General features: G+C 43.2%; 1 protein-coding gene across 1 annotated transcript in view; it reads left to right on the top strand.

Moving 5' to 3' along the window:
- The window catches only part of ZDHHC2 (zDHHC palmitoyltransferase 2), a 38,612-nt gene extending 19,149 nt beyond the window's left edge, over positions 1 to 19,463 (top strand). The window contains exons 6-13 of the mRNA XM_075421920.1: positions 860 to 892; positions 5,734 to 5,854; positions 7,460 to 7,592; positions 10,034 to 10,160; positions 10,340 to 10,432; positions 11,384 to 11,493; positions 11,939 to 12,011; positions 15,957 to 19,463. Of these exons, the coding sequence (XP_075278035.1) occupies positions 860 to 892; positions 5,734 to 5,854; positions 7,460 to 7,592; positions 10,034 to 10,160; positions 10,340 to 10,432; positions 11,384 to 11,493; positions 11,939 to 11,979 (658 nt within the window). The 3' untranslated portion in view covers positions 11,980 to 12,011; positions 15,957 to 19,463. The remainder of the gene's footprint in view (positions 1 to 859; positions 893 to 5,733; positions 5,855 to 7,459; positions 7,593 to 10,033; positions 10,161 to 10,339; positions 10,433 to 11,383; positions 11,494 to 11,938; positions 12,012 to 15,956) is intronic.
- The last annotated feature ends 6,840 nt before the right edge of the window (positions 19,464 to 26,303 follow it).

The following is a 26,303-nucleotide window of genomic DNA, read 5'->3' as shown; positions in this document are numbered from 1 at the left end:
GCTTTACGGCTAATAAATCTTCAGGTGATAATACATCAAACCTTCCGACGTGGTTGTGAGGCAGAGAAGGCTTTCTGTTTTGTCCTGCAAAACAGCAGAGGCACTGAATGAGAAACTGAGATGGGGCAGAAAAAGGATCTTGGTTGTCTTGTGTGGGATGGTGGTTGCAGTATAAGACAGGAACATTCTCGTGTCTGAGCAGGCTACAGAAAAAGGATGACCTGTGTTATCCTATGAAATGTGAGTGAAGTTTGCAGAATGCAATTAGTTAATATATTTTGCAGAATACCTTGAATTTGTCCTTACCTTGTCAAAATTCACTCGCTTCAATTGTATCTGATTTTCTTGGGCATGTTTTAACTATGGAGAGAGATTAATTGCAAAAATGTTTGGGATTTTTCATACAAGGTAAGTTCTTAAAAACCTCTTGTGCATCTGCATATATTTCTATAAAAGCAAATTATGTACTTGGCAATATATTTAGTTGTATCACCAAATATATAATAATTGAATTAGCCGAGTTTCTAATTCTCTGTCCGAGAATAAGCAATAGTTGGAAAACCTATTCAGAATGAGAACCAAATCCTAAAGCTGCAGTTATAGATTGTTTTCTTAAATCACTAAGCTCTTGACAGAACAAGCATTTTGAATTTGGGTTACCTACAGTTTGCTTGTAGGTAAACTGTATTATGTGAATTTAAATAGATATCATTGTTAAATAGATTAGGTAACCGATAGTATGTATGGGTAATTCTTAATCTGTGTGTCAGTAATTTAAATCTGACATGTAACTGTGCTTCTGACTTTTGTTTTCCTTTTGCCTTTTGCGATGCTTGGAATTCTGTTGGGGTTTTTTAAGATGCATTTTGAAAATGGATCATCACTGCCCTTGGTGAGTGTACTACTGGATTTCTTTACTTACTTTCTGATTTGGTAAAAAAAACTCAAGGGTCTTGTTATGGAGGTGATGCTTCACTATTCCTAGAGTTAGATGCTTATGTGAATTTACTGGTCTTGCAGGGCCGTTGGAGTTATTTACTGTATGTCCTGTTTTCCTAGCTGTGAGATGCGGAAAGAAGTTCATACATCATTTTTCTTAGACCTCTGAGTTAGATAACTCCATGTCTTTACAGTTAGCCTAAGGTAGACTTCTGGTCAGTAAGAAAATTTCTTTAAAGAATTGCGTCGTTGCTTCATGGACTTTGAGTTTGACTATTCCTGTGGCTTGGTTGCGTTGGATGATGAAATACTACCCTAGGTTACAAATTAAAGGGAAGGGTTATGCCTTGTTTGCTGTATTGAAGCTGCCGGGACAGCTTGCATGAGCTCGCTGAAAACAGCAAGTTAGCTCTTTTAGTTTTATGGGTTCTTTGTTTTCTTTCATTTTTTTTCCTCCCCTCTCCCTCCCACCCTCCTGCCTTTTGCTGCCCTGTCAGCCTGCGCAGTGGTTTTATTTTCCTCTCTTCTCTCAGCAGCCCTTGGAACCAGTGGGTAGACAGGATGTGTAATTAATTTTATGTCAGTTTGGCAGATATCTCACTGAAATAATTAAAGATATTTGTTTAGTAAGGTCCAAGTTAAGAGGATTGAGTGGTAGATGGCAGTTCTTCACCACATGAAGCCCATCAGAAAAGAAGAATCCCCTGCACTGGACAAACTGAATGGTAGATGGTTCTAAGCAGCTGGTTTGACCTTCTTAAATCAAATTTCTAGGCAGAGGAGACTGTCCTGGGGGAGGAAAGGGTGCTGGGCTCCTCCTGTTTGTCCTGACTACAGCCGCTGACATAAAGCAGTATGATTTAAGAATCTCCCCTTATTTTCCAGCTGCATGGTAGATGCAGTTGAAAGAAATATTTAACAATATAGCCTGGAGTTACTTCCTACATATTTTTTTGCTGTAGAGAAATCAGCATGTGAAACTTGGTGATGCTTAGTGTTAGTAGTGTGCTTCTTTATTAAAAAAAAAAAAAAAACAAACACCAAAACACAAACAGATAAAACCTTTGAATGCAGAACAATTTTCTTATAAGAAAAAAGGCTGTTTCCTTTTTTTAAGTCTTCTTATAGCTGTCTGGTAGAAAGCTGTGAGAAAAATAACTGTCAGGCTCTTCCTGACAAAATGTCAGTAAGAAATCCCAATATTACTATTATTATTCAGTATTGTACACACTTCTCATAAGCTTTATGGTCTGGCTGGGATTTTTTGAGTTGTCGTGCCTTAGGATGGTGCATGTTAATGTCCTTCGTGTAAACTTCAATTTCGGAATAAAAATCCATTGCATCAAAAAATAAGCCATAAACTGAGCACTGAAGCGTTGTGTAAAGGGACAGTGAAGTGGTATGTCACTAGGGCATAGACTTCTAGAAAAATAAACTCTGTTTTCCTCTCAGTAGCATTTGCTTATTTTACCTGTTTGCAGCCTCTCTGTATCCAAACGACGTAAACATGCCCAGTTTGAGAGAGTATTCACATTGCTCATTGTTTTTAATCTAATAAGCAATGGGTGCAAAGAGTAAAAAACAGCGATGGAGAAGGCACTTGAAAGACGTGTAACGCTTCTTGATGGAGAATTGTTCCTTTTGTACTCCAAGTAACAGAAAAGCACTAAAAAAAGAGGTGCTGGCTTGCTTTATTTTTCCTAATCTGAGTGGATGTCCACAGTTCTTTGATGCTCACCCTGAAAAAAGTAACTGTGGAAGTGACAAGAGAGTTTTGAAATATTGCACAGATGCTGATCAAACCTTATAGTTTCCTTTAAAGACCCGTGTTCAAGGGTTCTTTGTGAAATATCATATGGCTATTTTGCCAACTAAAGGGTGCAAATCTGTATCATGGGTGGGTTTTAGCCGCCCCTGAAAACAGCCAGTAGGTCCTGCTTTGCTTTCTGTGGTGGGATTTTTTGGTGGGAGCGAGTTTGGTGGGAAAGAAGGGAAAGAGCCCATGTGATGCTTAGGGAGAGCAGGGAAACAGTAATGGGAATTACTATTTTAATGTTCTGCTAGGAGAAGGATTTCTGGAGAGAGGACAGGCGGGAGTAACCTAGGGGAAGATGAAGATGATGAAGCGTTTGGGAGGCAGAGGTGTGAGATGGTAGCCCCAAGACAGCTGTCTCCTGCTTTTTGGAAGGCTTTATTTTGGCTGTCAGTCCTGTGCTAATGGAATTGCTGTGATAAATGGAAATATTTAATGCTAATTGCTGTCTAAATACTCTAAAAGCTTTAAGTGATGCAGAAATAAAAGCATTAGTGATTTCTATACTAGTGCTGCTGCTACTTGTACCACGTGTAGATGGAACCGCAGGCAGGAATGCGATGGCTTGAGGCATCACCAAAACCAACTCTAATACTGGCAAGGTGCATTAGGAACACCTTAGGAATCATTTGAAACATCTCTCCTTTGTCTTTGGAGTCAACTGATAAGAATTTGGCATTTCCTTTATTCTGTGATGCTTTTTGTTAGCTGAGGTGCATCCTCTTCAGTGCTCTGTAAGTTATTTCTTGGCCTGGCATTTTCAGTAAACTTAACACTTGAGGCAGAAAGGATAGCTCCTCTTTTTGTTCTTCAAAATTAAGTGTTTTAAATGTTCTCTGTAATCCTACTTGTTAACCTGGACTGTTCTTCTGTATGAATGTTTCACGGCAGTGCATTATTTAGCCAGTTGTTGGTACATTGATCAGTTTTACTTTTCCTCAAAAATGCTAGACTTCCAGTCTAACCACCGTTCTTGGGTTTGAGGATTTGATACTACGTGTTCAAATAGTACAGTTACCAAACCTTGAGGTTTACTGTTTCTTCAGTCTTCTGAGGGGCGGTTCTCTTCCAGTAAGAACTCCTCAGTCTGGGGCTTTGTCAAAATTGAAGGGAGCGGAATAATTTATGAAAGTTTATTTTAATGTGTGTACCGTATGCAGTAGTGCAAAAGAACAACAAGAAAGAAATCTGTCTTTGATTAAAGAAATTTCATCTTTGGGGAATAACATTTCACTTGATATTGCTTTTCTCACGCTAAACAGTGTCATAAAGTAAAAACTATCTTAAAATAAATACCGTGAAAGGAAAACAGGGTCGTCATAGAACCCTTGCATCTGAATTGCTTGCAGTTTAGCATGGAATTGCTTACTTTGACACATTCAATGAAAAAGAACACTTCACTGTGGAGAATTGTAAATTTACTTTCCAATAAGAGTCATGACTAGCTTAGAAACATATTTTTTGTTTGTTTTTTTTTTTAATTAGAACAATCTGTTGAGTCCTTCTTAACTGTAGTTAATACAGATACTTAGCTCTTGCTGCATGTTTAGATGGCAGTGCTAAGTTTAATGTTTAGTCAAGGTGGCATGTTTTGTGAAAACAAAGCTGATAAAAAAACAAACAAACCCCCTATCCACCCTGAGGATGGATAACAGTGGTGTACAGTGAAAGTTTCTCTGGGATTTTAAGATTTTACCCTATTGTGACTACCATGTATCCTGCCATTACCATCACTGTCTCCCTAGAGACGAGAAAATTTGCAATAACTTGTCCTGTACTGCTAGAAGCTAACGCTGAGACTCCCCACGTGTTCTTATTTTTTGAGAATTATTTTTCAACATACAAATGCTTTCATGGATGTAGTCTTCTCTTAATTAGCTGATCTTTCCAACAGCAATATCAATTAGTTAAAGAAGATACATGGGAATTTCTTTTAACTTGTATGGAGAGTTATGTCAAAGTTAGCAGTGCAGTGATAACTGTGGTGGGCTTTTGAACGCAACCAAATAAAAGAAAGAGGAAGCAGTTTACCAATAAACTGTCTGTGGGCAGCACTCTAATATTTTTCCTTTGGTGGCTGTAATACCATTATATGTTTAATAGAGCTCTAAAATTCATAATACTTAATATATTGCCTCTAATGGGAAGCTGCTATGGTATTAAATGTGCCCTCATCATGTCTTTCAGTGCTATTGTGTGCTAGTTGCTCATTACCATGTATAAATTCTTTAAAAATGGAAAACAGGTGAACTTGAAGCCTGTAAAATAAATCTCATTTTACCATTTTTACTTAACACTTGGATGTGTACTTACATGTTCCTAATCTCTTTTATTTGCTGTCATGTTGCCACTGACATGGAATGTTTATTCAACAGTAGTATTTCTCTCATTATTTTATATAGACCTAAATATTTTTAGGAACCTCCTATGAAGACTTTTTAAGTTTGGGAATCTTACTAAGAAGTTTTAGTGTGCAGTATGATTAATGAACGAGGATGTGGATTAAATGAGACTGCTTTTATTCTCACAAAATTCCTTTGAGATTCAAATTCTTGGCTTGTAACTGTCCCACTTGTTATGTGCAGTATGCCTAATGGTAAAGCATGGGCATTTAAACTTACCTGCAAACTAAAAAAGTAACTGTGAATGCCGTCACAATTACATCAGATGTGCTGGGAACAGACTTCATAACGTAAGTGAAAATTCAATTGCACTAAGCTGTTGCAAGTGGTGTTACCTGGGAGAGTTCTTTGGTGTTTTTGTGGTGGTGGTGCTGGCTTGGTTTTGGTTAGAATGACTACGCTAACCTGGGAGTTGGAGATAAATACATTTCAGTAGCTTGAGGCACCAGAGATGGGAAGCAAGACTTGGTTTGCATGCTGGTACTAACTTTTTTAGAGTAAACAAGTTTAATTTTAAATTGGCAAAGAAAATAGCTTTAATTACATTCCATTTTTACTTTTACTTTTTTTTGTTACCAGGGTGAACAACTGTGTAGGATTCTCCAATTACAAATTTTTTCTTCTGTTCTTGGCTTACTCGCTACTGTATTGCCTTTTCATTGCTGCAACGGATTTACAGTATTTTATCAAGTTCTGGACAGTAAGTACCCTAATCTACATACTGTCTTTAAGTGTGTGAAGTTACTGCTGTGCGAGAAGTCTACGATTCTGAGGCATAACATTATAATCTGGTATCTCCTAGTGTGAGGTATGAAAGTTTATCTAAGAATCGTAGCCCTCTATTTTTTTCTGTTTATCATATTTTAAGAAATTTCACTTATTTCTTCATTATTTTGAAGCTACATAGAACAAGTATGTGATTATTTAGAAAACATTTTACAAGGGAATTTATAGATCAGTTTTGTTAACTTCCTTTAATGCTAGGCTGTGTAAAAGCTTCAGAGACGTTTTCTAGTATTTTAGTTATGATTATCTGCGTTCACAACTAGGATATTACCTTATTAGATTTTCAATATTTATGCTATAATATAAGTATTATGAAAAGGCTAATTAAACAAGACAATTTTTGTAAAGATAAATTATTCTTCACTGAAAGACACTTCAAAATTCAGATCCAAATGTCAGGTTCTTGTTGTCAGTATTTATCCTTTCTCAAGAAGAGGCCCTTTTCCTTAACCTAGATGCTGTCAGCAACCTAGCTGCACGGCTGTCTGTACACAGAAGGTGTATAATTCATTTATTCAGACTCTTGCTGTGCAGTACATTTATGTCTGCGCTGAATTTGATTTGGCTGAATCACAGAATCACAGAATAGTAGGGGTTGGAAGGGACCTCTGTGGGTCATCTAGTCCAACCCCCCCTGCCGAAGCAGGGTCACCTACAGTAGGCTGCACAGGACCTTGTCCAGGCGGGTCTTGAATATCTCCAGAGAAGGAGACTCCACAACCTCCCTGGGCAGCCTGTTCCAGTGCTCCGTCACCCTCAGAGGGAAGAAGTTCCTCCTCATGTTCAGACGGAACTTCCTGTGCCTCAGTTTGTGCCCATTGCCCCTTCTCCTGTCACTGGGCACCACTGAAAAGAGCTTGGCCCCATCCTCCTGACACCCACCCTTCAGATATTTGTAGGCATTTATAAGGTCCCCTCGCAGCCTTCTCTTCTTCAGGCTGAACAAGCCCAGTTCCCTCAACCTCTCCTCGTAGTGGAGATGCTCCAGTCCCCTCACCATCCTTGTAGCCCTCCGCTGGACTCTCTCCAGTAGCTCTTCATCCTTCTTGAACTGGGGAGCCCAGAACTGGACACAGTACTCCAGATGAGGCCTCACCAGGGCAGTGTAGAGGGGAAGGAGAACCTCCCTTGTCCTGCTGGCCACACTCCTCTTGATGCACCCCAGGATCCCATTGGCCTTCTTGGCAGCCAGGGCACACTGCTGGCTCATGGTTAATCTGTCGTCCACCAGGACACCCAGGTCCCTCTCCGCAGAGCTGCTCTCCAGCAGGTCCACCCCAAGCCTGTACTGGTGCATGAGGTTGTTCCTCCCCAGGTGCAGGACCCTGCACTTGCCCTTGTTGAACCTCATCAGGTTCCTCTCTGCCCAGCTTTCCAGCCTATCCAGGTCACGCTGAATGGCAGCACAGCCTTCTGGTGTATCTACCACACCTCCCAGTTTGAATGAGGATTACTAATGATTAAATTAAACAGCTATTTCCCCAGTTCTAACGGCATAATATTTTTTTTTTATTTTTAGAATGGGCTTCCTGATACTCAAGCTAAGTTCCACATCATGTTTTTATTCTTTGCTGCAGCTATGTTTTCTGTCAGTCTGTCTTCTCTCTTTGGGTATCATTGTTGGCTTGTCAGCAAGAATAAGTCTACATTAGGTAAGTAGATGTAATGCTTCTGTGTTTGGCAGCAAAAAATAGATAATAAATGTATATTAAATCTATGGGGGTAATGGAAAAAGCAGGCAATCCTATACAGGTTCCTTGGATCCTGGTTGGAAGTGCCCGGGTCTGGCGATGTCCAGTACTGACCCCTCAGTTCTGCTGCTTCCCAGGAGTTCTGACTGTTCCTCGTGCCTCAAGGGGCCAAGCTATTGATGAACTTACTCTCTTCCTCCCCCTTCCTCCCATCCACAGCTTGGTAACAGAAACTGCATACATTAAGAAAAAAAATGGAGATCACTTTGTAATAAACGTTAGACGCCCTGATGAGTGCTTGTGCAAGTGCTTCTTGCCTGGTGTTGCCAGCACCCAGGGCAGAGTCCTCCAAGGCGGAGTCTCCATCAGGGCAGGGGCTCCAGCGGTCCGTCCCCACCCTTGCCCCCTGCAGAAACAAAATTTCTCCGTCCAGCTCGGCTACAGTTTTGTTCAAAAGCTCTGAAAGGCATAGTTATTAATTCCAAAACTTTGCCTGTACTGGAGGCAAGGAGAGCCAATAAAAAAAAAACCCTGGATGGCAGGCTAATTGTGGCCCTGCTGTTGTTAGTTTTGATCACCATGAGTGAGCACAAAGAGCCCGTGTCAGAGACTGATCTGATACAGAAGCACTGCCTCAAAGTCTGTTCTTCTGTATTTAGCAGTAAATGAACATGGAGATCTGAGTGGCGATTTCACAGTTGTGAGTCCTGCCTACCACATAATCCTAGAGGCGTAGAAAGGACTCTGTGTTATGAGTTACTGTTAAAAACCTCAAAGAAGATGGGCTGTGCCTCTACTGTGGGGCAGTATCTATGGCTGCATTGAGTATCAGCATTAAACCAGGACTTCCCCCCACTTGGTTGCATATTTGTGTGGTTACAAATCTAAATAAATAAATACATAAGTGAATGGAGGTGCAGAAGATTTGAGTGCCTCTTCTATACTATATCCTACACTGTAATAATACCAATTTGCATTTTATTCATTAAAGCTAAATCTCCAAATGCTTTTCCGTTGTATCAGCTGAATTGGAGTAAGCCAATGAATTGATCTGTTTTTTCTGGTTTTCTTGGGATTTACTAATATGTAGATGATTAACGGAAAACTTTGTATATATATCATTGGAAGAAAGCTTGTGTACTTCAGTGTTTCTTTAGGACTTGCGGGTTTCTTCAGTATTCTGAAAAATCATCTGCTTAGAAATTAGTATTGGAAAAAAATTGTACAATCTGATTTTAAGTGGAGAAGAGTTTTATTAATGATGCTTAAATGAACAGAAATAGTTAAGTATTCTGTTCATAAACTGTCCTTATCATTTTAATGCAAAAAAAAAAAAAGTTCAAAGGTAACAATAATGCAGTACACTTCTAATTCAACAGTACATGTTTTTAAAACAAATTCAATTCCATACAGGTAATGTACCATGTTTTCTGTCCACTTAAGTTACCAAAAAATATGTATTTGTCTCTGCTTCCCATTTTACTTTGGGAAATTGCTCAATCTGTGAAACCCTGAGCATGCAGTAGTTTGGTAATGAAGCCATGACATCTTTAAGTATTACTGTGCTTACATCACCCTGGGAGCTGTTTCCCTAGCCTGACATGGGCATTTGAAAGGGTATCTCTATTTTCCCTTCCCTCTTCTTTGAAACGACAGCTTGAAGGTCGTTTCCAGCAGTTCGTAGCTAAGGATTTACTGCAGAGGGATGATTTCTGTGTGGTTCCAGCACGGTTTCTGTGAGCTGCACTGTCAGGGCATGGATTGTCTGCTATATGTAGCCAGTTAAGGGAAATAAATGGCTGTCAGTCACTTGGTGGAAAGTGAATGAGATTTCTGCTTCAGGCACTTTGCAACACTTGAAGATGTATTTAGCCCTCTTCTCCAGAAGTTTAGGCTGGATGTCCCTGGGGAATAATCTGGGTCTATGAGTAAAGTGCTTTCTTTATGCAGCTGTAAAAACACACAGTATTTTCGTACCCTGGGGTGTGAAAAGCTTGTCTTACTACTAAAGTAGGTTAAGCTTTTCTTCTTTTCCATTACTCTTGCTGTAGTAAACTCTTTGTTCAGATTTTTCTTTCTGGAATACTCTCTGTAGTATAGTCACATGCCAAAATCTTCATATGACATATCACTTTTTCTTAAAAAGTGAGTTCCTCACTCATCCTTACCTTGGTTAGGGAGGAGGGGACTTCCACCCTTCCTCGGCCATAAGACTCCTCTGCACGCACGGGGACTGCGCAGTGCTGACGTTGGCTTCCATGAGCAGAGCAGCTCTCGCGGTCGTTGGGGCAGTGCGGCCTTTCTGCTTGGATGGCGGCATCATCAGCACAATTGCCTAAATACCAGTGTGAAACTTAAACATGCTATCTTGCAAGGAATCTAATTAATTTTTTTCTTTTAAGAGGTATTCAGAGCTCCCATATTTCGTCATAGGACAGACAAGAATGGCTTTAGCTTGGGCTTCAGCAAAAACCTAAGGCAGGTGTTTGGTGATGAGAAGAAATACTGGTTGCTGCCTGTGTTTTCAAGGTATGCTCAGCTTTTAATGCTTCATTTGTTGAAACTGTTGAATAATCAAGATCCACAGGGTTTGGAGGGGGGGTAGTTTTTTGAAATAAGATACAGTAATACTTCAGAAAAAAAGGGTTCTTTGAAGGTGTTTTTTTTTTGTGTGTGTGTGTGTGTGACGCTAATTCTGATATTTTCAGTCTAGGGGATGGTTGCTCCTTCCCGACTTGCCTTGTTAATCAGGATCCTGAGCAAGCTTCCACACCTGGGGGTCTTAATTCAACATCCAAAAAGTAATCTGCTTTTTGTTACTCATTTCAAATAGTTGATATTCTGTTTTTTCCTGTGCACGTATAAATAGAACCATGTATAAGAGACTTAGAAGTGATAAGCAAATAAAGAATATCCTGTTAACAAATACAAGTCAGATTTTAATCAGCTAGGTTGCAATTCAGCCAATCCTTACAATTTCATTTGTGGAAGTAAGTTTGTCTGGGTTCAGTGGCATCCCAGGACCTGAATTTTCCACGCCCACCTAAACAGTGTCTGTAACATTCTGTAGTATTATCTGTGTATTAAATGCACGTGGTTTATTTCTGCTGATCGTAGGGGACATTTTCTTAATCCTTATCCTTCACGGCCATGATATCTTTAAAGTGTGAAAAGTATGCAGATGTTCCTTAAACTAAATAAATATAACGACTAAGTATTTCATATTGTAACTCTTCAGCAACATTTAGGTAATAAAGTGTGTGATAAGTATAGTAGACTTGAATATGCGATAATGGAATTATATTGACAATCTTTTATCCATGAAAGAAATACATTACATTTCAGCTAGCTGTCACTGACATTTTAAATCTTACTCCAGTGATCCATAGCTTGTATGAGGCAAGAGATTTTGGAGATGTTCTCTCCATTATTTATCATGTCAGGTTTGTTGTAGTGGGAGTGAATATGGATAGAGTGCATTTGGAACTGAAGTATGTGTATTAATATATCTGTCAAAGAAAAACTGAAAAAATGAGAATTTCCCTGTTTTGTGCTAGGGAGTTGCTTTTTAGGTTGTGCTTGCATCTGACAACTACAGCGTAAGGTCTGTAATGATAAAAGCGTAGTGATTCATCAGAAAAGAAGCGAGGTAGGGTAGGGAAAATACTGTGTATGACAAACTGTTCATAATATGTGATAAGATAATGAAAAATTGCTGCAGTTCACTAATGTTCTTTTTACTGGCATTACAGTGAGAGCCACCTGTTTCCTGCGAAGCCGCTGCGTGATTCCCAGAGCCACCTTCTTACGGATACACCGTCTTGGTCAGAAACTAGCGCAAAGGCTGAGACAGGCAAAGTCGGTAAGGAATTGATTTTCACTGCAAGGATTTGTTTTGTAATAAACTAGTTTTGGAGGATAAAAATGACCAAGGTCGCTTGGTTTGTATTTGTGAACAGAAATTCATGAAGCTTATTTTAAATGCATGTTTGTAGGAAGTTCCATGTGCCAAGCTGCTGTGCCTTTCCCAGTTAAACCTGACTGAGAGATACTGAGAACACTAACACCAGTAGGCGCTAATCATCTTTTAGGCTGAGCCTGATCATTCTTTTGGCGACAAATTGCTTATACCAGAATACGGTGGCACCTTGTTGCAATTAGTGAAAAGCCATGTAATGGACACAGGACAGGGGTAGACTTAGTATTAGTGAGTGACATTAAGACAGATTGGTAATTAAAGACTATATTATTTTCTGAAATAGACACGAGACCTTTTCCTGTGGAAAAACCATTTTTTGTCTTTAAAGGTATGAGCAATCCTGCATTAACCATGGAAAATGAAACCTAATTTCCCTTAAACATCTGAATACATAAGGAAAGGTATGTTAATATTCTCTGCACTTAATATGTTATTCTGTAATTCCTTATCACTTGAAGAATGCACAAAAGAAAATTATTAAAGTGGTTCCTGTGTGTTTTCTTCAATTTAATTTTTTTACCACGGGTAGTAGCACATGAATTCATATTTTTAAACTAAACCTCCTATTTCTTGATGTGTCATGCTTGCAAAATAGTTTAACCTTTATACCCATTGCTTTGAGGTCATATTCCAAAATATTATGCCCTGTCTTTAGAAAGATAATGAAATTATGACTGTTCAAGCTGTCCATCAAATATTTATAAAGCCAAGTTTGAAAAAGAAGTTAGTTCTTAACACAGAACACAAAGATTGTCGCTTGGTCTGCTAAAGCAGGTAAAGGTCTATCAGATGATGAAGGAAAAAAGATTTATTCTAATATATAAGCTATTAGCAGATTGTTCTTCTATGGCAGGGACTGAGCTGCATCCTAGAATCCTAGAATCGTTAAGGTTGGAAAAGACCTCTAAGATCATCAAGTCCAACCATCAACCCAACACCACCATGCCTGCTAAACCATGTCCTGAAGTGCAACATCTAGATGTTTGTTGAACCCCTCCAGGGATGGGGAGTCCACCACCTCCCTGGGCAGCCTGTTCCAATGTCTGACCACTCTTGCAGTAAAGAAATTTTTCCTACTGTCCAATCTAAACCTCCCCTGACGCAACTTGAGGCCATTTCCTCTCGTCCTATCGCTAGTAACTTGACAGAAGAGACCAACAGCCACCTCACTATGACCTCCTTTCAAGTAGTTGTAGAGAGCAATAAGGTCTCCCCTCAGCCTCCTCTTCTCCAGACTGAACATCCCCAGCTCCCTCAGCCACTCCTCATAAGAATGTTCTCCAGACCCCTCACCAGCCTCGTTGCCCTTCTCTGGACATGCTCAAACACCGCAATGTCCTTCTTGTGAGGGGCCCAACACTGAACACAGTACTTAAGGGTCAGCCTCACCAGTGCCAAGTAGAGGGGCACGATCACCTCCCTACTCCTGCTGGCCACACCATTACTGATACAAGCCAGGATGCTGTTGGCCTTCTTGGTCACCTGGGCACACTGCTGGCTCACGTTCAGCCGGCTGCCGACCAACACCCCAAGGTCCTTTTCCGCCGGGCAGCTTTCCAGCCACTCCCCAAGCCTGTAGCGTTGCATGGGGTTGGTGTGACCCAAGTGCAGGACCCGGCACTTGGCCTTGTTCCACCTCATATGATTGGCCCCAGCCCATCGATCCAGCCTGTCCAGATCCCTCTGCAGAGCCTTCCTACCCTCAGGCAGATTGACACTCCCACCCAACTTGGTATCATCTGCCAACTTACTGAGGGAACACCCAGTCCCCTCATCAAGATCATTGATAAAGATGTTAAATAAGACCAGACCCAAAACTGAGCCCTGGGGAACGCCATCCTCTTTAATAATAAAAAAATTACTATTTAATAATAAAAAAGTGCTGCCTACTGATGACAAAAGGTGTCCATGTGACTTCCTGAGCATGTATTGTCAAAAACAGCTGAGATTTTTTTTTGATGTCTTGCATTGATACCTTGCAGCATAGACTTCTTAGAAGGCAGGTCTGAGAAGCAGCTAGTAAATTCTGTTACGTACATAAGAGGAGGAGACCTTAATAATTGGATTGTGGGGAATGAACACAATTGATCGTCATATTCACTTTAGTGTTTGAAGATTTCTAACTCCACCAAAGCTTACAGAAATCAGCGATGTCAGAGTTAAAGCTGGATAAAAAATTTGACTCCAACCCTAAGAATTGCAGCATACCAAGTAATTTATAACTTTCCAACAGCATTAGAGGAGTCGTTCCGACAAGGTCATTTCCATCTCTGCTATTCAGTATATCCACCCTGTATTGACCCATTCAGTCATCCTGAAAAGTGGATGTCCTTCAGTTGCATGTGACGTGAGCCCTGGACACGCTGTCACGGCTGTCGGGCTGGTCTCGGTTACTCCTGGAGGAAGTGGAAGGCATGGAAAGCCATCAGAGAACTGCAGGGATGGTTCCTAGACCCATCAGGCATGGTCAAGGCAGATGATAAGAATGTTAGGTGTGCAGATACCAAGAGGTGGCCGGTAGCTTGTACCAAAAAGGGCCCAAAAGTTCAATTGGATTCATCAGAGAAACTAAAAATTTCTTGACCCTTACGTTCTGGTTTTGTGTTAAGCAGCAAGTGAAGACACAGGCGGTTCCAGATATAGGTGCATCTACAAACTTGATGAGGGTGTGAAGTGTTAAAGTGTTGAAAACGTGGGTGTCACATGAACAGAGTTAAAGAAGTGAACACATGAAACTCAGCCGGTGTCTCCAATTTTGACTGCTCTGCGTAGGTTGAGGTTTTCCGTTTTTTTGGTCTTTTTTTTTAGTAGAATCTAAAAATCTCATTTCTAACCCTTTTTTCAAAATGTAAAATCCCATGCTTCTGCCCCGTTTAATCCATCAGTTGTTTCAACAAAAGAACAGCTCTAGAAAAAAAATAAAGTATCCAACTTCAGTTAGTTTAATTTCTTACATCATCACTACTCAAGAGTAAAGCACTGGAGATAGGCTTTAAAGAAGCAGGTTTTTAGATTATGTTACAGAAATATCATTAATTGTAACTAGTTTTGTCAGGGTGGAGTTCTGCTTTCAAAAGTCCTAAAGCTTTATTTACTTAAGCAATAACTTTTAAACTTTAATCTTTCTTTGAACAGTGCGTACATTTTATTGGAACTCGGTCATGCAGATTATTCTGAATGTCAAACATGGTCTGTGATTGTTCTCAAGATGCTGAAGGTGTAGCTTTCCAGGCTGTTCAGCCTGATAAACATCTCGTGCTCTTTTTTGGTTGGGTTTTTTTTTAGTCCAGCCTGAGCAAGTAGCAATTAGATTTGTGTTTGCAGTCTGATTACCCCACCCCCTGGCGCTTGGGGGGTTGGTTGGTTTGTTTGGTGGTTTTTGTTTCTTCTTTTTGTGAGCACCCATTCTGAAGTGCAGCCTTCTCAAGAGAGACCACCCTCAGAGGAGGTTCTGTTCCCAGGAGTAAGCGTAAAGCCACGTAAAGCGGCTCCTGGAAATCAGTTTTGGCTCCGACCGACACGTGCGCATCTCAAAAGGGCAGTAGCTGAGGACTGAGAATTTCTCTGGTGTGAGTGTGAGTGCCTGTTTGGTTTTCCCCTTAGCGTGCTCTGAGCTATTTCTGTGTAGCACTTAAAAGACTTTCTGGAGCTGTAACAAAAAAGCTACATTACTCTGTGTATGTGTGTATACACCTCTCTCTCTCTGACATACAGTTCTTGGAATATGGGCCTTTATATAAACATTTTTTATATTTTTTTAACTACTTTGCATTTAATTTCAGTACTTTATTGTCAGTATTTGAGTTATATTTGTTCCTAGGGAGTGAATAGAATGCTTTAATGAAGATGCAACAAAACCAAGTAATTTCATCTTTGACTTGAAAAATACAGCCCACAGCCCCTGCCAGTGTGTTAGTAACTTGAATTTCTGTCCCAACTAAGGATGTGTTCCATATCCTGTGTCCTGTAATCCTTTGTAGTTCATCAGAGGGCTAATTACTGAGAGCGCCAGATATGGTTTACACTAATGTAATAGAGAATTGTTTTTTAATGACGATGGTACCTGGAAGTACTGTAAAAATAGCTCACTTCATTTTATAAAGTGGTGGCCTGCTTGCTAAGTCGTCAGTTTTTAATCACTGTCATCCTGGAGTGGATTAATATCATCCTGGAGTGGATTAATACCATAACTGCGACCGGACTCACTGTGTTTCTCTTCAGGGCGGGATTTCCGTTCAGACGATCTTCACTTTCCCCTTTGAGTTGATGAGACTTGTTGCAGGAACTTCATTTTTAAGTTGTCTTCAACTCTAATAATGTCTTTTGGGATTAACATTCTGTTCCAGTTCAAGAAAAAGCTGTCGTTGGAAGGAAGATGCGTTCTTCCCAGCATCAGCCCTGCTGGCCAGCTGCTCCTGTCTGCTCCTGCGTGGATGTGCTCAGAAAACGAACTGGCAGATGATTCGCTGTCTCCATGTCACTGCTTGAAACACGAAACTAAACATACAACTTCTGAACCATGTAAAGAATGTTTCAACTTAAAATTACTGGTTATGAATGGTGAAGGATGATTCTGCGTATTAGGAAAGGGAAAAAAAAGGAGTCTGAGTTTACAACTGTAAAAATTCAATGGCTGGTTTTACTTTGATAATTCAGCACAAGAAAAATGTGACTTCCTGACATATCAGTCCGTGTTCTTGCCTTGGTTTTGAAAATTCACCCATTAATTGAAGTTGCTGTAAGTAGTTGACTTTAAAATCTAATTTTTTGTACTACTGGCTTTACAGATTTGGAGAACAGCCAGTGCTGATTACAAACAATTTAGTGGCTTGGTGGACTGAAATTTTTTTTTGAGTGCTTGATGAGCAATTTTTGAAGATAAGGAGATGCAAGTGAAGTGTCTGACTAGTTGTGGAACATTTTTGGAAAATGTTATTGCAGATGTTCCCTGTTCCCTCAGATCTGCGCTTGCAGTGGTTTGAAAAGTTGCGGAGGGGGAAAAAACTCCTTTGTTAATTGACTACCACAGTGGTCACTGGTCAGTGGAGCGGCAGAAAGCCTGCGTTCAGGTGGGTGATGCGTCAGTGAAGCTGGCCAGCTGGGGGTTATGATGGGAGCTGTGCTGTGAGATGGGGATTTCATTGTCCCCTTTGGAGCCGTTAACCCTTTTGGGAAAGGAATGTTTTACCAGCCTGCGTTCCTGAGGGCCACTGTCTTTCAGAATCCTGGTTTCTTAATAATAGTTGTCTCAGATTTCTTTTTTTCGCTTGTTCTTCAAGACACTGCCTTTCTCACTGCATAACAACAAATATGTACAATCAAGGAGACTTACTGCTATAACTTGTGATATTTGCATTTACGGGACAACAGATGTTTGATTGCAATACCAAAAAGCCAAGCTGCTGCACGTAGGAAACCCCCTTGAGTTAAGTTAGGAGCTGGCAGCTTTCTTAGGATCAGTGTTTACCGGCCAGATAATCAAAGATGCATTATCAACTCTCAGAGTCAAGGAAGTTTCAGCACCGCAAATCTAATTGTCTTGTGCCTTTTGCATACACTACATTTATGGTATCAGTGTTTACATTTAAATGCAAATTGTTATTCTGAAAACAACTTTAGGAGGAACTTAGTTACGCTTGCTGGGTGGCTAGATACAAAGACTAGTCTGAAAAAAAAAAAAAGTGAGAACCTCTCTGGCTAAGCTCAGTTCAGCTGAAGCAGAAAAGTGCTTCTGTTCTCAAGCCTGAGTCGCTCAGCAGGCTGGGTCACAGGGTGAAGGTGCCAGTTGGTCGGTCAGAAAACTGGCAGCAGGCCTAAGTGACAGAATGCTGAAAGCAAAAAAATCTTGTCGTTAACTCTTCTACAGGCAGGTAACTTTAAAATTTGTCTTTCCTGGGTTTACAAGTTAAGTGATAGCTGTTGGAGCACAAATGGGGCTTTTTTTCTAGCGAGGGAAAATGTGTTTATTTTCCTTTTTTTTTTTTTTTTAATATACATATCTCTCTCAAAATTTTACCAGCCTGAAAACATCTGTTTCTCTGTTTCTTGCCAGAAGTGCCAGTGTGGAGCCCTTGATGTAGAACACCGTTTTTAAACTAGCATGAAGGTAGCATAAGGTTTACATGATGCCTGCAGACATCTAGCAACCAAAAGTTTTTCGCAGCTATTTATTCAGTGTTGTTCTGTCAGCTTACCTCGTAGTGGTGTTTGTCTGAAGGGTAACTTGTCCAAGGGTAAGGGGGAGAGGGGAAAAAAACTATATTTTTTAACACTTCAGGTTCTCTATCTGTATAGTCTTGTTTTTTACGTAGTTAGTCACAGGGTGGTTTGTCATGGAGCATGCATTTGAAAATACTGAGTAAAAAGTTGGAAGTTCAGCTTCAGTGTAACTTGCTCCATATTGTTACATACAGAGGAAGTACGGAGTTCTTCCCCAGCAAAACTTGTAGTGGAACTCTGTAATACAGCTGTCAGCCCCCCGACTGCATCTGAGAGCTCTCAGCGGGGCTGGGGGTCTGAGCAGAGAAAGGACAGGGACAAGGCATCGAGAAACGCCTGGCTTCTCCGTGTCTCAGAAGGCACGCTTGGAAAGCACAATAGCCCTAAATAATCTGCAGCTTTGGTGTAGCCGGAGGCTGTCCCTCCAGCAGAGAGCTGGTGGAGGCATGGGAGACGGGGGCTGCTGGTGGTGGCTTCAGAGGTCGGTGAGCAGCAGGGTGGGTACGAGCTGTGCCGCTGCCAAGGGCACTGCCGGCTTCCGAGCCTTCTCAGCCACTCTCGCTGCGCAGAGTAGGGACAGAAGTGAGCTAACCATGCTGCAAAGTGCAATTCCTGACACGACTCTGTTCTTGGCTTTAAGCGCTCCGATACTTTGTGTAGCGAAGTGAAAATGGTCATCTTGCCGTGCTGTCATCGAGCGTTGACACTGTTACAATGCACACGGGAGAGTCGGTGAAGAGGTGCAAGGGTGCAACATCATTTGTCCGCTTACACCGATTCTCCTGTTCTTTATATTCTTGCTAGGCACTTTACTACAGCCTTCTGTGTGATTTCTGTGGTTTTTTTAAAGACTGCTTTTTACCTACTGTACAGTTACTAATCTACTTTTTTTGCTAATAAGAGAATAATAGCCCTGATATTTGTCTAGCAGTGTGACTGCATTTCAAGCTTCAGTGGAAGTTGGATGCGTTCTGCAGACTCCTCCAATGGGCCCGAGTCCCTGATGACAACAGAGCTAAATTTATTTTGTATATATGTCAACAGTCATATGAGTCACAGCTCCCCACGCGCGTCAGAAGCTTCCTTAATTGGTAGGTTAGGACAAATCCAATACATGTCTGCACCAGAAGTGGTCCATACACACTCTGTCAGCTGACGTACTGGTGATGGAGTGCTCAAAGTCTGCACAGAGAACTATTTTTATTAAGAAAATGTAACACCTCGCTGCTGGCGAGCCCCTTCCGCTGAGCAGTCGGACACAGCTGTTGCTATGCACTTTAATTCTTGGTCTTGAGAGAAAAACCACTCTCCTGGTTAAGTTGCAGATTGAAAGTTCTTTAGCAGCCTACAGCTGTGGGCAGGTAATTAATGAAACTGCTAGTTATTTTTAAGTGTTTGCATACTTAAAATCAGGGTCTTCAAGCAAGACTTGAGAAGGGTTGCAGGGAGCAAGTTTGGTGTAGCGCAGCGTCGGCTGTAGCTGTTGCGAATCGTAATCCTGTTTGGACTGAGGGTTCTTGCCCTGATGCAGTTGCCTGATGTGCTGGAGTGGGGGGGGGGGAATATATTTCTACATAAATTTAGCATATGACTTTGCCACTTGTTAATGTATTCCTCACATAAATAAACGCTTCTTGGTCAGCAAGACATGTACGTAGCAGTTACTGACGCACCGCCTTCAGTTTTACTGACAGCGTACCTGACCAGCAGAACATCGTCTCTGCTGTGGGCTTCACTAACACCACCGTTGCTGTAAACGTTCCTATTTCTTATTTAAAACTCTTCTAGAAGTGCGTATTGACCCATACGCCAACGTTCTCATCCAAAACAATATTCAAGAGAAGATGCTGCTCTGCTGCACGCATGGTGGGGCGGCTTTGTGGCCACTTCACTTGGGGCTGTCACACGTTCGTCAGCGACCCGGTGAGAGGCCAGGAACAGCAGCAGCCTTCTGGGGTGACATGTGGTAATCTGAGGAGAGCCTTGCCTGCTTCCCCTTCGCGCTTTTTCAACTGTTTCCTTTTAAAATTTTTGATCATTCTTCTCTCTCTTTCTCCCTTCCATAAGGAGGAGAAGTCTTGCCGAAATGTACAATCAGTATCTGCATCCTCTCTATTCCTCTCCCTCCCAAGGTTTGTTCTAGAAAGGCAACTCCTTCATTTCTCCAGGTTTTTGTGATGGCATCCATCACTGAATGCAGCGACTCAGCCGTGCTGCCATCCGGCTGTGTCATTCCCAGTGCTGGGGGCAGCGACTGCACGGCCCGTTCCCGCCGGCTGCAGCCTTCCCAAGCAGCCAGGGCATGCTGTGAGCCAGGCCCCCCCCCCGGCCTGCGCGCTCATCCTGTGACCGACTGGTGTAACTGGAACGGACCCAACACTTCCTGACAGGCACCACGCTACGAAGCCGTGTTCCTTTTTTTTCTTCCGAAAACAGAGTAATTCTCAGCTGACCTCAGAAGGAGCCCTGGTTATAAAGACAAAATACACGACGTATACAAACTGTTACAGCCTGAACAGCAGGAAGCTGTTTCCAGTTATTTTCTCTGTCATATCAGAGATTAAACTGGCCAGTAGTTCGAACAGATACAACAGAGAAAACCAGTCGCTTAGTGATGATATGAGTGCACGAGCAATTAACCTTCGCATAAACACTACCACGGATGCCATGGATATGCTCCAGAGCATGCAGAGGGACAAGGCAGAAGGAAAATGGGGAGCTTGCGAAGCTCAGCTGTTACCTGATGAAAGGCAGAGAAAAGATAGTGCCAACTGCAACCACAGCTCCGATTCGCTGCCCCACCAAAGACACAGCGCAGTCTCGGTAAGGCGGCTGCGGAAGCTGAGCTACTGCCCCTTCCCACCTGAAGCAGAGAGAAGGGAAGGCTTCCCCTCTCCTCATCCCCTTCCCTCGCCTTACCCCGTGCAGCTCACCAGGAAAGAGTGCGCCCAGGCAAGGCCGTTCTCCCACTTCAGCAGAGGCAAAAGGAAATCAATCTCACCTCTGCTGGAGAAAGAGGCTGAGCCGAGCCCCTGCAGGAGCCAGATGTGAACAGCTGGCATCGCTGAGCACATCTCGCTCCCAGCCCAGGACTGCTCGGATAGTGCAGGAGAAGCCGCCTCCTTCCCCTGCCATGCCTCGTCAGGCAAGAGGGAGGACAACACCAAAACAACCTCCTGTAAACCAACCGGGGACCCTAAAGTTCAGAGACACCTGGAGGAGAACTTCATGGTACAAAGAGGAAAGTATGCTGAGAGAACTGATGTCGTTTATGTAAAAATTGGGATTTTATTATTTGTGAGATTTTGTTCAAACTCTGCAAACAGTTTGTGGCAGTCAAGCAAATACCAACAGTTCTACGTGAGGCTTTCGGCTTTCTTTGCCATCTCTGACTTCATGTCATTAAATAAAAATCTTGAGAAGTCTGTTTTATTTAAAAATTCACTTCCTAGAAAAATTACTTTGCAAGTTAATAAGCTGCACTGAGCCCACGCCACCCTATCCATTAACACCACGTGAATATTAAACTTCCAGGGAAATTCTAAAAACTGATTCACTACAGAAGCAATCTCTTTCTTTCAGTGCACTCAACTAGTTTAGGCGAGGAGTTAGTTCAAGTTTGAGAAACCAGCCGGGAGTTTAAAGTAGAGTACACAGATACACATTGTCTCAAGTAAAAATGACACTTGAGAAAACAGGAAAAAAAACAACTGAAAAACATGGCAGCAAAACCAAACCAGATATGCTGGGGGAAGCCTAAGTGAAGATGAAGGGGCTTAATTTGTGGGTTTTTCCCCTCTTTGAACAGCATATTTATTAATACGTAGCACATTTAAAAGAAACAGCAACATTTGGCCTTTTTAAAGCCACATGTTCATTCTGTGACTGGTCAACGAGTCCCTCCGGTGGCAGGAGGCTCAGAGAAGACAGACAAAACATGGCCTGCTCACCAAGCTCGGAACAGAAAGGGGAAAGCGACCACAACTGTCACCGGAGGAGCCGAACTGACCTCAACACCAAGGGGACCAGAGATGGCCTTCGCCGTGGACAAACAGCTGCACCAGTTGAGCGGGTCAACTGGCTACGTAAATGGCCTTCCCTAGAATCACCCCCAGAAAGCATTGCCTTCCGGAGCCAGCCCCGCTGACATGGGGATGTGTGTGCGTGGCTCAGCCCAACATCGGGTTTAAAAACTGAAACACCCAGCAAAAGCAGCTTTGAGGAGAGCAATGGGCTTGAGCTGGCTTCAACCCATGCGTTCCTTCCCGGGATCGCCCAGTGCCACGATGGTGAGCACGTGGTAGAGACCAGTAAAGCGAACGGCGTTTGAGTCCCGACTCAACCGTATACCCCGTCACTAGACTGCGTTGTGATTTCAGTATATTGCCGCATCGCTTTTCTAAACCAAAATCCCACATAACAACAAATACCTTCAACTAATTTTGGTGCTAAACTACTAAGCCCTCCTCATGTGGAATATCTAGAAGAACCTGATCAAGGAGTACTGGACTAACACCCTCGCTTTGCCGGCTGGTTTAGTTAGCCCTTCTTCTATTTCTCTACACGACCGCAAAAGAAGAATTACACAAAAGTGTTTTACAGAGCTGAACAAGCACTACCTCTCAAGAGCATTCCGCCAACATGGTTAAATGTGAGATTTCTTAAGCGCTAGTACTTAGAAGCTAGGAATTGGAAGTATTCAATGAAAGTAGCGTAGGATGACACAATCTGCCATGTGGGTTTCTACAACAAGGACGCCCCAAAAGACCGGTTTGATTCTGTAACTTTGAAGAACACCGTGTTACTTAAGGCAGCGGTTAAGGTCACTCCCCCAGCAGGAAAATGAACACCATCAGTGCTGTGCAATGACAGAAACACAACTCGTAACCCAGCAGAAACAATTCTCAACTGGATTCACGTACAGCTAAACAGACTCGTTACGACCAGCTTCTCCCCCTGCGACTCACCAGCCTCTCGAGACGTCACTCAGACCCAGTCTGCTCTCTGCAATTGTTCAGGCTTCTAACTGGTGGAATTATCTTTGATATGGTAATTTTTAACTAAGGACAGCAAGATGAACAATAACCGATGCCCCAAGGTACACGATCTCCTTCCGCTTCAGGAGCTTCCCGTGCCCCATCGCCTGGCAGTGGAGCCGACATCTCTGTTCTTTCAGCAAAACACAACAGTGCAAGAGCAAAAGCCTGCAGGAGGAGGCAACACTCGGACCTTACACAAAACCGGCTGGCTGCACGAGCCGTGTCTTCCAGTCTGTGCTACACAATGTGAAGGAACTGCCTGGGCTGTCCCACGGGTGACCAGTACACGCATGCACCTTGTGGGTGCAGAACACAGCTGACCTGCTGGAGAGCAGCTCTGCGGAGAGGGACCTGGGAGTGCTGGTGGACGACAAGTTGACCATGAGCCAGCAGTGTGCCCTGGTTGCCAAGAAAGCCAATGGGATCCTGGGGTGCTTTAAGAAGAAAGTGGCCAGCAGGCTAAGGAACATTCTCCTCCCCCTCTGCTCTGCCCTGGTGAGGCCCCATTTGGAGTACTGTGTCCAGTTCTGGGCTCCCCACTTCAAGAAAGACGAGGAGCTACTGGAGAGAGTCCAGTGAAAGGCCATGAGGATGGTGAGGGGACTGGAGCATCTCTCCTAGGAGGAAAGGCTGAGGGAGCTGGGCTTGTTCAGCCTGAAGAAGAGAAGGCTGAGGGGTGACCTTATAAATGCCTATAAATATCTGCAGGGTGGGTGTCAGGAGGACGGGGCCAGACTTTTCAGTGGTGCCCAGCGACAGGACAAGGGGCAATGGGCACAAACTGAAGCAGAGGAAGTTCCCCCTGAACATGAGGAAGAACTTCTTCCCTCTGAGGGTGACGGAGCCCTGGCCCAGAGTGGTTGTGGATTCTCCTTCTCTGGAGATATCCGAACCCCATCTGGACAAGGTCCTGTGCAGCCTGCTGTAGGTGACCCTGCTTCGGCAGGGGGTTGGACTAGACGACCCACAGAGGTCCCTTCCAGCCCCTGTGATTCTGTAACACCCATACTCACGCCTCATCCATTTCAGACACAAGGACCAAGCGCAGTCTACGTAAGCGTGCTCTGACATCACAGAAGAGCTCGCATTGGAAGGGACCTGTAATGATCATCTAGTGCAATGTACCTGCTCAAAGGAGGGTAACGCAGCAAGCTGGTCAGAACTTAACTTCCCCTTCGTGAATCCAGGCTGACCACTTCCCATCACCTTCTTATCCATTCTGTGTTTGGAAATGGTTTCTGGGATTATCTGCTCCAGTACCTTTCTGGGATCAAGGTGAGGTTGACCGGGCTGCAGTTCCCTGCATCCTCCTTGCCCTTCCTGAAGGCAGGAGAGACATCTGCTCTCTTCCACTCCTCAGGAAGGTACCCTTATCACCATGACCTTCCAAAGATGAGAATGGCCTCGCAATGACATCAGTCGGCTCCCTCAGCATTTGCGGGTTCATCCTACCAGGTTCTCCGAACTTCCTTGTTTAAACATTCCTAACCTGATCCTCCCCCACCAAAGACAGGTCTTCCTCATTCCAGACTTTCCTAGGCACCTCAGGGACCTGGGATTCCTGAAGGTAAGTCTTACGAGTGAAAACCAAAGCAAAGGCAGCATTGAGTACCTCGGTCTTTTCCATGTCCTTTGTCAGTAGGTCTCCTGCCCCCAGCCAGCAGTGCTCTCATTTTTTCTGATCTTTGCTCCTCATGTCCCTGTAGAAGCTTTTCTTGCTGCTCTTCACGTCCCTCACCAGATCCAACAGCAGATAAGACTTTGGCTTTCTCAATGCCACCCCTGGACGCTTGGAGAGTGTCACCTGTCCCTGCGTCCACCTTCCGTACGCTTCCCTTCCATGTCTGCGCTTAGTCAGAAGCTCCCTGTTCATCAGTGCGCGCTCCCTGCTGCCGGCGCTTCATTCCCTGCCGGAGGGCGCGAACCATTCTCCAGGGGGGAGTAACCAGTCAGATGCGATTAGAGAGAGTTCTTGGGATGTCAGAGCTTACAGGTCATCCCCAGACTCATACGGGAAGAAGCCCCAAAGGCTCTGAATACGCTCCAGATCCATTTTCTGTCTCAGAGATCCTTCTTGCCTAGTTTCAATGAGCAAAAGGATTAAATGCTGGGGGAAAAAAAAAAAAGTGACAGAGAACATAGTGTTCCTGGAACAGACTCATCTGACTCCAGGAGGCAAAAATACAAGTGAATTTAAAAAAAAAAATCAAATATAACAGGTTTTGATATTGCATTTTTTCTGACAAACCTACTCAAACAACAATAGATTTTAAATGGATTGGGAAGAGCAGAGGCCTGGAAAGAGAATTCCTGTCTCAGCACAAAGGTGCATGTCTAGACAGCTGGAACTGCGCCTGCACATTTATTTTTGCGAAAGCAATTAAAGCAGTCCACTCTGGAGAGATTCGGATTTCGGGCTCTGCAGTTTACGAGTAATAGTCCTACACGTAAAGAGAAATTACTTTTCCCATCATCTCTACAATCCACCACTTAAATCACTCCTTAATGGAATCTAAATGTAATTCTGCCCCAGAAACAGAACGATGCGCAGATGTTCTCCCCAGCTGTGCTCAGCGCTCAGACAGATCACAGGGATCAGACCACGAGTCCTCACGCAGAACTGAAGCACAACCTTAGCTTCATGCTGATCAGTGGCTTTTCAGAAAAGCTTTTCTTCCAGGAAGAAAACTAAGGAGTAGAATTTCACAGAATCACAGAATGGTAGGGGTTGGAAGGAACCGCTGTGGGTCATCTAGTCCAACCCTAAAAAAAATTTCTTCAAGTCGGTCCTCGGTGAGATTTTGAGGCTAGGGCTTATGCAAACCCAGCCCAGTCCCGCAGGCTGCAGGCTCATCAGCAGCTGGGGCACGAGACACACGCCCACCACGCACCGTTGGGTTTAGGTTCCTCCAAAAGAAGCCCAAGCTCCGACAGCTCCATCACGGGAAGTACAGCACAGCACGCAGCACGTGGGATGCTCTGCAGTCCCTCCAGAAGCGCATCCCAGTACGAACTAAAACTCCTACTGCAGACACATGGTTAGAAGCCTCTAAAAATGTCCTTTGATCCACAGCTAAAAAGTTACTTCAAAACAAAACCCCATCGGAGCTCTTCGAAGAGCGACTGCCTTCAAAAGTTAACCTCAGCTAGCTGTACCAGCACGCCTTAGCAAAGCTCCCGAGCTTTCAAGCGAACGCCTCAAGCTTCAGGGGTTCTTCATTCCACGTGGATGCAACTTTTCCGTGTCAGCCTGCAGTTCCAGCGTGAAGAGACCCAGAGGTCGATGCCACGGTACGAATCCACCCTGTTTTCCCCTTCAATAGTCCCAGTCTTATTAAAGCCACAGACAACCAAAGCTGAAACAAGGCACCACCCGCTCACGCGTAACGGTCTCACAAGAAATGACTAACGGGATGTGGCTGCCCCAGCAGCACG

Source organism: Opisthocomus hoazin, chromosome 5 (genome assembly GCF_030867145.1).
Source record: "Opisthocomus hoazin isolate bOpiHoa1 chromosome 5, bOpiHoa1.hap1, whole genome shotgun sequence".
NCBI classification, from domain to species: domain Eukaryota; kingdom Metazoa; phylum Chordata; class Aves; order Opisthocomiformes; family Opisthocomidae; genus Opisthocomus; species Opisthocomus hoazin.
Note: the sequence above shows the minus strand (reverse complement) of the source record. Positions and strands in the feature narration are given on the sequence as shown.